A 16,468-nucleotide genomic window follows, 5' to 3' on the forward strand; every position below is an offset into this window, starting at 1 on the left:
AAGTTCATCAATCCTTTACCTCTCCAAGGTCTGGGAGAATGGTTTGCTTCATCCCATAGCATTCTGAGAACGAGCCTTCCGAGAACGTCGGGCTATACATTCCGCAGCGACATCAAGCTCGCCACTTCAACCTCGGCCTTCGTGTTCAACGCTCATCGCACGTGTTTTCTTCCACGGCTCTCCAGACCATTTGACCTTTCCAGCGACATTTCACCTCCGGTGACCTCTCGCCTGCCCTGAGCAAATCGACGCAGCCGCCGCCTCTCGCGTGCGACTGCGGCATTTATCCAAATTAAAACTCCGGACCGATCGGACCGATCGGACCGCCGCGATCCGAGGAGTTCGTGCCACTCCGGATCCGGTTCGCGCCACTCCTGGATCCGGTTCATGGCGCGATTAGCCGCTGATGGATCGAGGCGGCGCTGGGACGGGCCGCGCGGAGACGGGGGTCCGCGCTGATGGGGCGCGCCGCCCGTCAAGCATAGCCCTGAGGTCAACAGTCGACGCCTGCGCTGCCGATCCGCCCGACCGGAGGACGGTGGTCTCAGCACCGCCGGGCGGGCATCCGGACGGGGTCTGCTGCGTGGCTCTCGCGGTCGTTTGAAGTGGAGACTGTACGGGGACATCAGCCGGATGTAACGTCTGTTGACATCTGCAGACACGTCTGCGGAACAGTTTTGGGAAAGGGATTTTGGACGGCATCCACGGGATTGATTGTGGGTGGGAAAGGTTTTGCCCGGAGGACAGCGCAGTGTAAACCAGGCAGCGAGACATGAAGTGTCCTTAATTGTAACGCATTTTATTCAAGATCCAGAGGTGCAGTTGGAAATAGGGAGGAAATGCCGCGATTTAATAAATAAAATAAAGAAAAAACAGGCTCTGGCATTTCTCCCGATAAATGTGTTCGGCAGGATTGATAAGCACAGCGTGCCGATTTGAGAAGCCACGAAGTCTACGGGGTGATGCATCAGTATTCCATCTCCATAATGGATGCACACTTTCTGATTAGTGCCTTGCTGTATGTCCCTCTGCCAAACCAAGCCCAGATACCCATTTCTGCCATCTCTCTCACTACTACTCTGCGAAGGCCTCTTGCAGGGTAACCGCTTATGAGTGTGGGGTCGATTAAGGCACCTTAATTCCCCTCCTGCAGTAAAAAGCAAAATAATGCCTCACAAGCGCAACCAAAGATGGGATAATTGTTTCGACTATCGCCTCATTTTGGCTGTTAGTGCGTACACACAAGGTTTTGCTACGTGTCGTCAGAAATTAATGAAAGTTCTGATTCGGGCCAAACGAGCCAGGCGGATAGAGGACGAAGCGTGCTACGCTCCGATAAGGGAGCGCATCGCCACCCCCCGTCCGAGCAAGATCAACCCGGAGATGTCGACATCGGGCATCGAGTCAAAGGTGAGATCATAAGCGACAGCGGAAAAATATATCAGCTGCATATTGGACACTGTGAAAAGACCTTACGTAGCCGGAGATCAAAGGGCGAAGAGGATTTACATCCCAAAGACGGAAAAGTTCGAGCACAGCGAGACGAACTCGAAGGCTGAAACCAATACTACGCCAATGGAGACGGTGGCAAGCCTGAGTGATAAACAGCTGTTGCCACATCAGGAATCAACAGCGAATACAGGGTTACATTTTGCAAGCTTTAACTCGCGATTAAACCATACGCATCTCCTAGCATCTCCCCGTAGGCGAGACCGCAGTGCAGATAGGGGAAACCAAGGAATAATTGGAAAAAGTCAGACCACAAAGCCAGATGTGACCAGCACAAGCAGCCATTAAGAAGCTCAAGAATGACATCATCATGCTTCCACCTGACAAAGGCAACGCCGCAGTGTTCATTAAGCCAGGAGGGGTACACTCGCCAGCCGAATAACCGCGGGAGTCATCTGACATGCAGCGAGCTGAAGAAGGATACACTGCTACTGGCAGACCCAGGGAACTCCCATGGGGTCATCTATGTCACGGGTGATTGCCAGCATCGACGAGAAACATTTCAAAGACCTGTCGATGATAGCTACCCACTCGAGCCATCATCGCGCCTGCCATACATCGGCGACGCACTCGTCCTCTAGCAACACCAGAGAGACGCAACGACGTTCCTCAACCATGGAACATCTTGCATCCTGTTCCCAGATGGCGCGCGAGGTCAACAACAGGCCACCGTTACTAAACGTACAACCCGGGTGAACTGAAAACTGGCTCAGGACATCAGTGTACCGGAAACAGAAGCAGACGACCGGTACCTGAACTTTCAGTTCAATCACGCGGACACCGTCAAGGAAATACTGAACATGGCGCACATGGCATCAGCGATGGTGACGCAAATAGGCAGAGTGGAGTGGAATGGAGTGGAGTAAACTACACAACCGAGAGGTTCCACAGGAGCGGTATATGAAAAAGCCTCATAGACCAGAAGTCAAAAGAGCACGCTAAGCAACCATGGTAACCAAAGGAAAACAGACAACAAGGTTAGCATTATCTTAAGACAAAGGCTTAGCAAAGATAAGAAGAATCTGTTAACGATACAACGTCAGCAGGATCGTGAGAAGCAGCTGAACGCTCCGAAGCACACCTACGAAAGTCCGAACATCGACACCTAAAGATCATGTAAAAAACTACACATACCACCTACCGCGCAGTTGCGGCAGGCCCCTGAAAGAGGCGAAGAAAGCCACCCTCTGTCGGTCGGGCCAGAAGAGCACGAAAAGGCAGTCATCCCAGGTAGGACTCCGATGTTTAACGTGACAGACCAGACATGGTCAGAATGCTATCACCGACCAGGATGGAATAAGATAGTTATCTCATCCACAGAGAGTAACACTGGAAAGCTGGAAGGATTAAGCAGACAACACGCATGCTATTGATTAGCAGCCTCATCAGTAATCCAAGCGTACATATCACCGCGGAACAAATCTCCAAAATATTCAGGCGACAAATAACGACATGCTTCAAACACCGAAGCCCGTCCTTACAGGTTGCCTCAGTGAAAGAACACTGGACTCGTAGCCAGAAAATCCCCGTTCGAATCCCAGCATTCCCGGGATATGGGGAGTGCATGCATGACGCACACCAACCAATCCTGCGCAACACTTCATAACAAGTGACGACGTCCGGGCAATTCACCACCCGAAACGTTATGTACAGACCATCCCGATAGATGGGACCCACGGCCCGAGCGGGCCTCCGTCCGTGATAACCCCCACCTCATCTTAATCATTTCGCCAGACCATAAGCGCACCACCGCCAGGAAAAGTGTTCAGAGTCCGCACACTCGCATTTCATCAGATTTGTCTTGCGCGGCAATACCAGCCAGCTGCAGCTTCCGAAAGGACAAAAACGGCAAACAGCTTTTCTCTTTGTTTTTACGCTTGGTGGCAATAAAATCCGAGATGATCTACAGATAAGTGAGGAAGCTTAATACCCTCATAAGACGCATAATATGATAGAGTGAAGAGGATAGATAGAGTAAGGTGACTTGAGCCTTTTCGGAGAAAACCGCAACTAATTAGCTTGAAAGGACGCCCTGTGGCCGGTTATTAAGACAGCAACGAGCCAGTAGTGGCTGAGGGCATTAATAACTTAGTTTGTTTTATTAGCTCCAAAGAGGAATTCCGCAGTGAAACGTTTTTGTTTTATGCGCTTGATTTCCCAACGGGATACTGCGTGTGAGGAAATAGCGGTGCTGTAAAGCATCCTTTTTTGCTAAAAGGAAAACGAAGGTTTGAACTCACCTGTACATTAATTCCGAATCCCATTATCTAATATAGTCCCATTAATTCCGAGGCCTGCATTATCTGTACGCCGACCTTAATGCATTTTCCAGTTTATATTCTCTTTGGCCGGTGCGCCCTGCCCTCTGATGGCTTTAGTTGCACTCGTGATGCACTATTGTTCCAGGATTGCGTATGAATTTGGTTTTCCGCTTAAGATAGTGTATCAGATCAAATGAAAGAATCATTGGGTCTAACGGGAACACAGATTAGATAAGGCTAAAGACTGTGCAGTCTCGTCGGTTAGCAAGCTGCAATCTCGTCTGGTTGCTAGGTGTGGGCAAGGATGCAAAGATAGGTGCAAAGCAAACAACGAAGGCGCTAGATGTGAAAAAATGATGAGGAGATACCCCTCATTTCGTTGTTGTTGTTGGACATAGACAAGCACAGTGAACAGTTTGCTTAGAGGTTTGCATTAGTTTATGGATTCGCTTACGGCGTTCAGGTTTTGATGGATTTGTCTTAGTTAATATTGATACAAAGTTCACGGGCGCCATCAAAATGTTATTCGTGATGTTGAGTATGCACTTGATGAGTTAACAGAAACAAATCAGACGACAACTTGCGCTGCCTTCGGGTAAAGAGCACCGTGTTCATGCACGTCACGCAATATAACATAAATCGGCCTTTGGATGTCCTACTACAAGCTCAAACATTTTTGTGACAAACCACTACCAAACACACACGCACTCTCCAATTTTGCAGTCAGAGGCAAGAAGGTGACAGTCATCTCAAGACACGCCCCCTCGTATGCGCGTCCCCTATCATATCGTTTATCACTTTTCTTCCACATGTGCCTTTTCGACCGTACCGAAAGAGAAGAACTTTGATCATCTTAGTGACGGTGGTAGGGGCCTTCACACAATTATTGCTTAACAACCTTTTACAACAACCTCCAACCTTTGCACTTAACATCAAGATTCCCCTTACACAGTCCGCCGCCCGCCAGTCCCCCTTACCCATGGTACTGCTCCCATACCAAACCGCCACTTACAGGGCCGGATCCATACCCATCCCTAATGAGTTGCACCCAACTTTTACCCACCCGTTTGCGTTTTTCCAGCACTTAAGCTCTCAATAATGGAGAGATTTCAGGGAAGATGACACCCAAACTTACTTTTCTGTGTCGGTGATTACAAATGTCGTGAGGATCGGGAAAAAGAAAGGCAGGCGGTAATATTTCGTGTAACATTTCTTGAAGTCCATGCTCTTTATTTCGTAAACGTCTGACTCGCACCCATAATTTCCAAACTCTGTTCCCGCCGAGGCCGCAATCCATTCCGTATGGTTTTCCAGGGGCTCACCCAGCCCATGAAGTTGTCCGGACGACGGTTAGCTCACGCGGGACACGACGCGGTGTCTCCCGAGTTAGCTCATGCGGGACACGGCGCGGTGTCTCCCGAGTTGGCTCATGCGGGACACGGTGCGGTGTTTTCCGAGTTGGCTCACGCGGGACACGGCGCGGTGTCTCCCGAGTTAGCTCACGCGGGACACGACGCGGTGTCTCCCGAGTTAGCTCACGCGGGACATGACGTGGTGTCTCCCGAGTTAGCTCATGCGGGACACGGTGCGGTGTCTTCCGAGCTGGCTCACGCGGGACACGGTGCGGTGTCTCCCGAGTTAGCTCACGCACACGACGCGGTGTCTCCCGAGTTAGTTCACGCGGGACACGGCGCGGTGTCTCCTGAGTTAGCTCACGCGGGGCACGGCGCGGTGTCCCCTGAGTTAGCTCACGCGGGACGCGACGCGGTGTCTCCTGAGTTAGCTCACGTAGGACACGACGCGGTGTCTCCTGAGCTAGTTCACGCGGGACACGACGTGGTGTCTCCTGAGTTAGCTCGCGCGGAACACCACGCGGTGCCTCCTGAGATAGCTCACGCGGGACACGACGCGGTGTCTCCTGAGTTTTCGGCTGCTGTGACTCCGGTAAACTCAGCTCAGAGGGCTATGTAACCGCGCCCCATGGCGTAAAACTAGAGCCGTTTCCCTCGATAGGGTACATGCTGGTGTAATTATGGCGTTATTCGAACCCCGCCCACAAGAATCGATCTCGTATATGTCCTTGTCTGTGAAGCCGTTTGCGTCCGGCGGTCACATCAGACGCCCTCTGATTCAGTGCACGCGGAAAACCCCGCTTGACGCTGAGAGTTGGCCTCCTTTGAACACATCTTGCCGCACGCTTGCAGCAACCATTGTACAAAAACGTGCACGATTGTGTATTTACTAGCTGATGCATTCGCCACGGCAGGCGCCTTTCGAAAACGTGTTGCTTACATGTCACAGCCTGGCTGATCACCTCAAACAATTATTTTTTATGCAGGTTTGGATTGATACAGATCGCGTTACACAATAAGTGCTCGGCATGACAGAAACTCCAACAGAAAGAATTGGCTGGTAATCTGATGTGGGACCTTAGCCCCAGCCATCGCAACCACGCAAAATCGCCAGGGAGCACCATCTTCTCGCCAGTGCAACGTCGCAAGGTCACTGTCTGCATGCCCCACAGTGGCGCGTGGTCTGTTCCCACGTCTCACGGCAGGACTGCGTCCTTCCGCAGAGAGCGTCAGCAGCTCCTCGCACGGCTACGACAAGCTGACGACGAGCGACGACATGGCCATCGGCCTGACGGAGCTGGGTCCGACGGCTGCCGAGCCGCCGCTGCCGCCGCCGCCCAAACACGACCCAGGCGACGTGCCGGCTGACGCCGAGGACTTCAGCCTCACCGACGACGGTGAGGGTCAGGCGACAGCGGTCTTGCGGTCTGATTCGGTCTGGCGGACGGCGGCGGGGGGGTCCCACATACGGATTTCTCGGCCAGTTTCACCCGCCGTCATTTCCATTAGGACCACCAGTCATGACATCCGTCAGGAACGCCAATCAGGCCCCGGGTCATGCCCGTCTATCAGGACCTGAGTGAAGCCCGTCTGTCAGGACCTGAGTCGATCCATCTGTCAGGACCTGAGTCGCAGCCGCCTTTTAGATTTGCCGTCTGACAAACGATGATGAGCAAGGTCTGTGGACGGTAAAATTACACCTCATTTAGGGGGTCTCAGCCATGACCTCAGCTCCTCAGTTTGGGCCACGACCGGACGAGATCATGGCCCTAAAGGAGATCAAAAGATGGAGAGATCCGAGGATCGTGGGGTCAAACCCATAAACCGGTAGCGTTATGACCGTGGACCCCATGTTATAAGCCAAGAAAGGTTCTGAGGGTCCGCGTGAAGTTCTGAAAACAAATCTGTGAAGGTCAGGAACAGCTGCACACCAGGCCTTCACTCTGACGGTTAACGGCAGTGAGCGGCATTGGGTTGGCCGATCAAAAACGCCTCTCAGGCGTTCACAGCACCGAGGAACGGCCAAGGGTACCGAAGAGCTGGCCAAGGGTTCGTGTCGGTGAGGATCGCTCGTCATGTCTAGCCGCCTGTCACGTCTGACCGCCTGTCACGTTTGACTAACCGTCACGTCTATCACGTCTGACCAACTGTCACGCGGGTCACGTCTGGAGGGCGGCTAGGGGTGGGCCGGTCTTTGGTCACCCGCGGGCTTACGCTGGCGGGAGCGAGCGTCAGTGATCACCATCAGTGGCGTGCGGCAGCGACTGGACCTTACACCACCAGCTGGCGACAACTCCTGTGCTGTGGTATGAGATGGGCAGGAGGTGATACAATTTTTCGCTTGGCTTCGGGAAAACAGCATCACGCCATCTTTTCGGCATCACTTACGGCAAGAGAATCAGCTCACTCTATTTCTCTGCGGAGGCGAGATCAATACGACGTGAACAGTAATTATGACTGATGAGTGTCTAATGGTGTCGGATGGTGGCGATGCCCCGAGCAGCTCGATTACTGACTCCAGAGGGCAATGCTCTCTACCCTCTCCTCTGCAGAGGACGACCGCACCTGCATCGTCTGTGACCTGACGTTTATCACACGGAAGCACCTGCGCTACCATCAGAAGAAGAAACGCCACTACGGGTACGGATGGGTTCGGACAACGGTCGGACGAGCCTGGTCATGACGCCTTCTGGTCGGGGGCGCCAGAGCGCCGTGGCGTCACGCTGAAAGGTGCAGCAACGCTAACATGGGGAACGAGGTACGGATGGGAGAGAGAGAGAGAGAGGAGGAGAAGAGACGAGCTAGAGTGAGAAGAGATGAGGAGAGCGCGAGAGAGTCGAGAGGAGAGAGAGAGGAGAGAGAGAGAGTGGAGCGTAGAAGCAGCGAGAGAGATCCGCTAGCATAACGCTAGAATCTCTCCATGCTATCTTCTATTCTCTATCCTATCTCTCTCTCTCTCTCTATCTCTTCTCTCTCTCTCCTCTCTCTCTCTACCTCTCTCGCTCTCTTCTCTCTCCCATGTCCTGCTCTCCCTTCTGTCTCTGCCTATGTATCTATGTCTGTCTGTCTCTTTCTCTCTTTCTGTCTTTCTCCCTCTCTCTCTCTCTCTCTCTCTTTCCTTCTCTCCCTCTCTCACTCTCTTTCTATCCCCTCTCTCTCTTTCTTTCTCTCTCTCTCTTTCCTTCACCATCTCTCTCTCCCTCTCTCTTTCTCTCTCTTTCTTTCTCTTTCTCGCTCCCTCCCTCTCCTCATGCCGCCGGTCCAGAATTCTCTACTCCGTTGGTCATTGGTCTCCAGACGGCCACGTCCAGACGGAATGTTTTTTATTTAGAGCTCCGAGGCACGATCGAGCACTGCCTGTCTGTTTCTGGGCAGTCCTCCTCGACCATTTCCGGGTACCGGTGGGGCTGAACTCATTGTCATCGAGTGTCACAATGTCACGTCACGTGTCATTGTCGATCACATGTCACGCGCACAGGGCCACAACCATGGACATGGACATGGACATGGACATGGACATGGACATGGACAACGCCTTGGATGCTGCTGCGGTCCATTCCCGTTTCATGGGTTTTTGATACGGCCAAACAGAAGCACTCCAGTGTGCCGACAAATTACTAGGACCTTGACCCCTCCCAGCGATGATCTCGCTTTTTTAAAGCTCATTGCTTGCAACCCCATACTCAAAAGTCACCAGGTTTCGTCAAAGTTCGGTGGAGTAAAATCATTTAATGTAATCATTAAGTATTTTAAGTGATGCGGACTCCACTTTGTTCAGTTTTGAGCTGACAGGGCACCGCTGAGGTTGATTATTTTCATCAATTTCCAGTTGCCAAATGTGAAAGAAAAGAGCTAGAACCTTTTAAGTAAGAAGTGAGAACCGCTTGCAGCCGAGCCTGCCATTATAAGGTACCGTGCAGAGATGGAGCAAGAGCCAAGGAAGCCAGAGCAGGTTCTCGCGATGAATCAAAACGTAAATGCATTACAGATCATCTCAGTGCTTAGATCATTATCAGACAACTGCATTCCGTCTTGAGATTATAGGCTAGAGCTTACACTCGTGTAGGGAAAATAAAAAAGTTGTGCGCGTGTCATTGCAAGCTGATGAGTTATCGATATAATCCTAAGGCGTTGTTGATATGTAGATTTGCAGCAAGGACAAAAAACCTGCAGACGGACTGTATTTGATGCTTCCTTTCGCCTACCCAACACATTCTCGGAAAGGCTTGCATTATTCATACAATCGAATGGCTCCTCGCTTGGCCTAAGGCTCCGCTCAACTCTGCAACCGTGTGGGAATCGCTGTTGGCAACTGCGGCGTCTGGCGCCACGCAAAAGAAAATCATTGCATCGGCATTTGATTGCATTTGACAACTACTGATTGCATTTAACAACTGCGGAAAGGAAAAACGACGGCTGGTCACGACTGAGAGTAACGAAATTATAATGAAATGAAGATGGTGCCAGCCAGTGATATTGCCAATCATCGTGTTTTGCTCACGCACCATTGCGGTCAGTCAGCCACATCACGTAACAGACGGGCTTCTCCACAGAACAGTTGCTAGCACACTGCTGTGCTCCATTGTCGACGCGCTGCTTCACTCCGTTGTGGGCACGTCGCTGTCACCACAATGGTAGCATCTTGTTATGTTCCGTTGTTGACCTGCTGCTGTGCACTGCCGTTAAGGTATTGCTGTTGACCTGCCGCTGTGCCCTGCTAGTAGCATATTGTTGTGCTCCGTCGTTGACCTGCCGTTGTGCCATTCGCTCCTGTGTTCCTGTGTTCCTGTGCTCCCTACGCTCCTGTGCTCCTATATTCCCGTGCTTCCTACGCTCCTGTGCTCACCAGGTGCTTCCTACGCTCCTGTGCTCACCAGGTGCCCCTGTGCTCGCAGGTGCTCAGTTTGCGAGGACGTGTTCACCACCCGGATCACGCTCGAGTACCACAAGGAGGAGTCGGACCACTGGACCGTCTCAGACGACGAGGACGAGTTCATGAACCAGCCCGACGATGACGTCATGGAGAGCGAGGACGACGAGCAGCTGCTCTTTTATTAGCTGTCCGCTGGCGGCTCGTCCACTCAAGTTACCCCGGTTCTCAAAGCAACGTGGTGTCATAGACTCATAACTGTGTGCGACTTCGCGCGGATATCCCGTTCCTGGAAGCCCCTTCGTTGCTTGCACCCAGAGTCGCTTGTTCCGGGTGTTCTGGCTGAAAAGGAGAGCTCGGCGCGATTGTGCAAAGCGTGTGTGGCGTCACTGGATCCATGGGCGGAGCGAGCTGTCTTTGAATGTGCATGACTGGCTCATGAAAACCGATTGTGAGCGCGGAGATTCTGACAGTTTCTTATAGGGCCATGCAGGCGCAGCCAAGGTAGACCCAGCGATCTGGCAACCCGTCGCTGCCAGGAAGGGCCATGCAGTGTTGCCAGATTGCTTACGTGTCAACCAACTTCAGTCTAGGTTGTTGTCGACATACGAGTAGAATGAATAAACTCGGGGCACCCCGGTTTTTATAATCTTCTCGGCGAAGATTATGTCAAAAATCAAGGGTAAGGTCAGACGTATTTGTCTACACCACTGACCTCATGATGTGTGGACGGGTCGGTAACTACAGAATGATCAGCGTTCTAGCACGTCAAAATGTTGGTAGCAAGTAACTTTATGGATTATTTCTAGCCCTGCGTAATATGGCCATGGACTGTCAGTGATACGTTTCGTTAGCTGGTCTTTTTAAACATTCTTTTGTGCTTGGTTTTAGGTAGCAAACGACTCTCTGTATCATCCTGGTGGTGCTCCGTATGGCTAAAAGTTGTCAGGGATTTTATTTGTCGGACTGTTGCTTGCCAAGCGAACTTGGAAACCGTGCTCGCCTTTCAGCGCACTTCATCAGTTAGTTCAGTGTGTGCTAGTCTAGCTGCCTTTACGTTTGCAAGTCCTGCGCAAAACTGTCCGTATGAAAAGAACGTCGCTTACGTTTCTTGTGTCATCTAGGACGTACCAAACCGCTTCTTACGTCCATATGTCTCCATTCATCGCACAATGAATTCGGTTCGTGCAGATCGCTGGCACGTTTGGTATGCCGCCAACTGCGCAACACATCCTGCATTCCCCTGTACCATGCATGTAGAAACACTGCATCGCCTTTGGCACCCCTGCCTCGTACCACGTGTCCTCTGGCATGGTTGCCTAGCCATTCCATGTGTGAGGATGCGACCGTTTACATGTCAGGAGGTGTGACCGTTTACATGTCAGGAGGTGTGACCGTTTACATGTCAGGCGCGTGCGTGTGTCCCGCCCCCTCTGAGCCATATCAGTCTGAGCCGCCGGCGCGGTGGCTCTGTCCAACCGAGGTCACGTGTCACGGCCCGACCTGTGACCGGTGCGGCGCCGCAGGACAATACACGGACGTCGGGTTGCGCTGCGTTTCGTCACATGACTCCAGCGCTCTGATGCGGGTGACGAAAGGACAAGACAGCCGCGTGCGGTCGCCGGACCGTATCCAAAGGCTGACAGCGAGGCGGCGATTGTGTACGCCTCACTCGTCAACGCACGCGGAAGGGTCATCACTGACGTGGTGTGCGGCAGTCGCGGTAGTAACACGAGTGCGGCCATGTCACCCCAAAGAAGAAAGACACGAGTTGCATGCTGTCCAAGACGAGTCGAGACAAAGATGACTTAGTTTCTGACGCATGGGCTGCAGTCACAAGGATCATGACAGCGACAAAGTTTTGTAGGATAGAATATGCATCAGACGACTCACATGATATGACGCAAGAAACGGAAAGGGTGGCATAAGTTGAAATTCATGTGCCACTTTTAATAAATATCGTAAGCCAATGAGGAGCGATCTATTAAACATCCATCATAATCAGGTCAGCAGGAATCTATTACAAAACATAAATTCACATTTCCGTGCACATGTTTTTACAATTCATTTTTTTTACCCTTCGTTCGAACCGCTGAGCAAATTCTCTGGGAGCCCAACAGAGGGCATCAATGTCGAGCAGAGTCGTCCATCTGCCGTGCGGCCCCAGATGCCACCGCCGCTCTGTCTCCTGTGGCGCTCGGAGGGATCACCGCTCTGTCTCCTGTGGCGCTCGGAGGGATCACCGCTCTGTCTCCTGTGGCGCTCGAAAGAATCGCCGCTCTGTCTCCTGTGGCGCTCGAAAGGATCACCGCTCTGTCTCCTGTGGCGCTCGGAGGGGCCGCCGCTCTGTCTCCTGTGGCGCTCGAAAGGATCACCGCTCTGTCTCCTGTGGTGCTCGGTGAAATCGCCGCTCTGTCTCCTGTGGCGCTCTGGGGAGACCGCCGCTCTGTCTCCTGTGGCGCTTGGAGGGACCGTCGCTCTGTCTCCTGTGGCGCTCGAAAGGATCACCGCTCTGTCTCCTGTGGTGCTCGGTGAGATCGCCGCTCTGTCTCCTGTGGCGCTTGGGGAGACCGCCGCCCTGTCTCCTGTGGCGCTCGGAGGGACCGCCGCTCTGTCTCCTGTGGCGCTTGGAGGGACCGCCGCTCTGTCTCCTGTGGTGCTCGGAAGGATCACCGCTCTGTATCCTGTGGCGCTCGGAAGGATCACCGCTCTGTCTCCTGTGGCGCTCGGTGAGATCGCCGCTCTGTCACCTGTGGCGCTCGGTGAGATCGCCGCTCTGTCTCCTGTGGCGCTCGGAGGGACCGCCGCTCTGTCTCCTGTGGCGCTTGGGGAGATCGCCGCTCTGTCTCCTGTAGCGCTCGGAGAGATCGCCGTAGCAGCTGTCTGGCGTGTGCGCCAGAGCCTTCCATGGGGACCTGGTCACGTTCTGCCACACCTTCGCCGCCTGGATCGATGGGGCGGAGTTGCAGGCCATTAGCGTGAGTTTCTTTACGATGCATTTTACATTATGTTGCGATGTATTTCCGTCGGCTCACGACAGGGCTCCAGTACTCCGGTTGCTGGTTGTAGGTGGCGGGATGCATTCCTGGAAAGCTAATTTTGCCTCACTCTCGGCAAACTCAGCTCGCGGGAGAGCGTCTGTCAGCTATCTTGGGAAGGGAGCCTGCAACGGACTGCGAGCGCCGCTTCCATCGTTTATTGATTGGGCAAAACAGGACAATTGGACAACGAGCGCGGCCTTCATACTACAGCAGTGTGCAGATAAGCTTGTACGAATGTACATTGTACATTCTACATTTTCCCTCAAGCTCTCAGCTCGCGCTCAGACTCCGGCTTTGGCTCGGCATAACCTTAGGCGCCACAGGTCCATGGTCCATAGATCCAAAGGTCCATGGCCAGGTCGGTGAGCGGCAACGATCTTGCTCTCAAGGCAGATGATATTTAGCCTTGTCAACGTGAAATTCGCGGGCAAATGCAATGAAGAAATGATAGAGAAAGTTATGAAGTGTGTGCGTATTGACGATATATTCCCAACCAGGAAGAGCAAAACATGCACGAATTTAATGAAGTACTTGCTATAGACCCGTCGATCCTGCTCTCAGTGCGAGTAATGTTTAGATCTGTCAGCGTGAAATACGCTGGCAAATACAAAGGAAACCTTCGGGAATGTTATGAAATGCACTTATCGACGATTTATTTAGAACCACAAACAGTATAACATACAGCGAATTTAATGAAGATCTTGTATGTAAACTGAACTCAAGGTTTTCAAAATTGATGCTCGACTATTACAAAATTGAGTCCTAACGTTTTTCAGTGGATTTCCATCTGTTTACTGCATGCCCTTCATCTTTTTAAACTGCATTATTTTCTTTTTAAAAGAAAGGAGAATGGTATGGTGTCATGTTATACTTAGTATTACGAAGTCTTACTCAATTGGCTTTATTAAGTATGCTCCTTGTAACTGTAATGGAGATGTTCAGCAAATGTCTGAGGGACAAGGTACGAGGTGCATAGACTCATAAAACGTTCATGAAACGTTGGAGCCGCAATAAAAATGAGGATGGTTTGAGTGCTGGATCCAAACGTTCTAAATGTTGGAATAAAATATTCACGTAAATGCGGAAGTGAAGACGCATTTTTCCCAGGGACAAGGCCCCTCGTAGGAAGAGAAACATTGCCGAACGATAACGCGTTAAGAAGACAAATAACGCAGCGTAACAGGAACAGCAGACGAATGAGCCGGGCTCCCGGTGTCCACACGATAGTAGGGATAAGAAATAACTACCGGCAGCATATCTGCTAGTGGCACCGCTAGTACCCTGCGTGCTCGCGAAAGACGAATGTGGGCTACAGGCTGTCACTAACCCATTATATTTTCGTGTTTTTCTCTCGTGAGTTTAAAGAGAATGCTTTACAATTGAAGATATTGAAGCAAGCATCGGATGTGATGAAGCAAGCTCACTTATGACTGTTGGCAAACTTTTTGGTGGAAAAGAATGCTCTAGATAGCACAATTCTATGTTGAGTAAATATGTTTCTGAATGTGCCACGGTTTATGTCACCGTTCCTTGCACAACATTGATTGAGAACCAATTGACAGCCGTTATATCTGGAAATCGTGCTCATGAACGCCACATATGAACGCCTGTACAATTTTTTTTTTAGCTTTGGTCGCTGCATAGCTCATGGAATGGTAGGATTTAAATGACGTTATTATGACGTCATGAATGTCAAAATGACTTTGAAATACTCCCCCCGGTATACATTCCTCCATTTTCGCAGGCGATTATCTAGATAATCGATATCGATAATCGACGAGTCGACGAATCGATAATCTAGGTTTAGCGCTAAGTACGTCCAGAGCCGGCGTTACTCCCCTTTCCAGACCTTTCCCTTGGTCCGCCCTGTCACTTCCTCTGTCTGCGTCCGTGCTTTGTGTCGGTGCCGGTGTCGGTCTTGGCACCAAATACGTGCCTGCATTAAGTTAACGGACAACAGGCGGGCAAGCGTGCCTTGATTTTACACCGAAACCAATTTCGATTCATCCTGCCAGCATCCTACTCCCACATTTCGTTCGCCCGCCTATGACAGTGTATAGTCGTTAATGTGAATATGTCAAAATGGTACATGTGAACATTTGCTTACGTGAGACAGATCTTGCTCACGTGGTGCCTCTTTGTACCTCAGTGACGTTTCAGTTCATGGTGTTTGTCCATTGCTGCCTTCGTCTGTCAGAATTGTCTTCGATGCTCATGTGTGGACAATCAACAGAGTACTGAATTTGCTAAACCTAGGAATGCTTTAACTTAAAGTTGACGTATGGCTAAAGAAGTTTTTGTAGATTGGGAATGAAATTCGATCAACTTTCAGTACCTGACTTCGTTTGTGGGTTTAAGAGCGCTGGTGGTGTTTTGCTTCCAAAAGGATACCCGGAAAGCCATCTCTGTCCGATTAGTGTGGACAACACTCCTCATGTCCGCGATTTTTAGCGCGTGTCTTTACCATAAAGTTTGGATTTCAAACTGCATACTTGTAAATAATACCAGGCGATAAATGTGCCGATGCGCCACCAAAGGTTGTCTGCCGACCGCTGTCGGTATGCGCAGCACCACTCTGGCCGCTGGTTGGCAGGAGATTGGACGTACGAGATGGGATCTCCAACTTGTTTAGATGACACCTCTCCTCTAAGTTAGTGACCCAGTTATTTCCACGGTCGGCGGGCCTTTTGCGCCTGACGTGGGTTCCGCCATGACCAATGGCAGCAATCTTTTCTGAGCGGCGCAGTCTGACAGCTGTTCCAACGCTACGGTTAATTTTGTTCACGATGCAGCGCCCGACGGCGCCCGATTTGGGGCGGCGGCGGCCAACATGATTTAACGAACGACGGGCGTCAGGCGAGACAGCGATGAATACTAATTGTTCCGTCCGGCCACGGCTCCGGCACGTGACGGTAATGGGACAGTTCCGTGACAGACGTGAAGTGTGACGGCAACGGCTGGCCGGCTGGGAAGAGCCCCCCCCCCCCCCTCCCCTTCCTGAGCGGCTGTCAGTCCGGGCGGGTAGTGGTTGTAATTTATCACCTAAGCAGAGCACGAGGGACGTCAGCACAACGGAGCTTGCTGGAATGCAGGAATGCAGGAATGCAGGAATGCAGGAGCAGGAATGTGGAACTGTGGTCTGAGACAGGTACCAATTAAAGGACAAGTTTTGACATATTCCGAGATCAATTCCAACAACCTGTCGTTCATGTTTATCGCTGCCTTGCGTAAACTGTGACCCAGCAAAAGGCAATTATACGGGTTTCCGGAATAGAAAAGGAGCCGTGGAGAAATGTAGCCAAATGGAAAAGAAAAATAAGGCTGATCACATGCCTAGAACGGTTTCAAAATTGAAAGAGGAACTTCGACAACTGGTGTCGTGGAAGCTACGGTTAAACATCTACGTCTACGTCTACGTCGAACATCTACGATTAA

General features: G+C 51.4%; 1 protein-coding gene across 1 annotated transcript in view; it reads left to right on the plus strand.

Moving 5' to 3' along the window:
• Positions 1 to 11,541, plus strand: part of LOC119113986 (uncharacterized) — a 35,486-nt gene extending 23,945 nt beyond the window's left edge. Inside the window, exons 2-4 of the mRNA XM_037238223.1 lie at positions 6,346 to 6,519; positions 7,675 to 7,762; positions 10,018 to 11,541. Of these exons, the coding sequence (XP_037094118.1) occupies positions 6,346 to 6,519; positions 7,675 to 7,762; positions 10,018 to 10,180 (425 nt within the window). The 3' untranslated portion in view covers positions 10,181 to 11,541. The remainder of the gene's footprint in view (positions 1 to 6,345; positions 6,520 to 7,674; positions 7,763 to 10,017) is intronic.
• Positions 11,542 to 16,468: the final 4,927 nt, after the last annotated feature.

The sequence above is a fragment of the Pollicipes pollicipes genome, unplaced genomic scaffold (assembly GCF_011947565.3).
Source record: "Pollicipes pollicipes isolate AB1234 unplaced genomic scaffold, Ppol_2.1 Scaffold_7262;HRSCAF=8765_pilon_pilon_pilon, whole genome shotgun sequence".
NCBI classification, from domain to species: domain Eukaryota; kingdom Metazoa; phylum Arthropoda; class Thecostraca; order Pollicipedomorpha; family Pollicipedidae; genus Pollicipes; species Pollicipes pollicipes.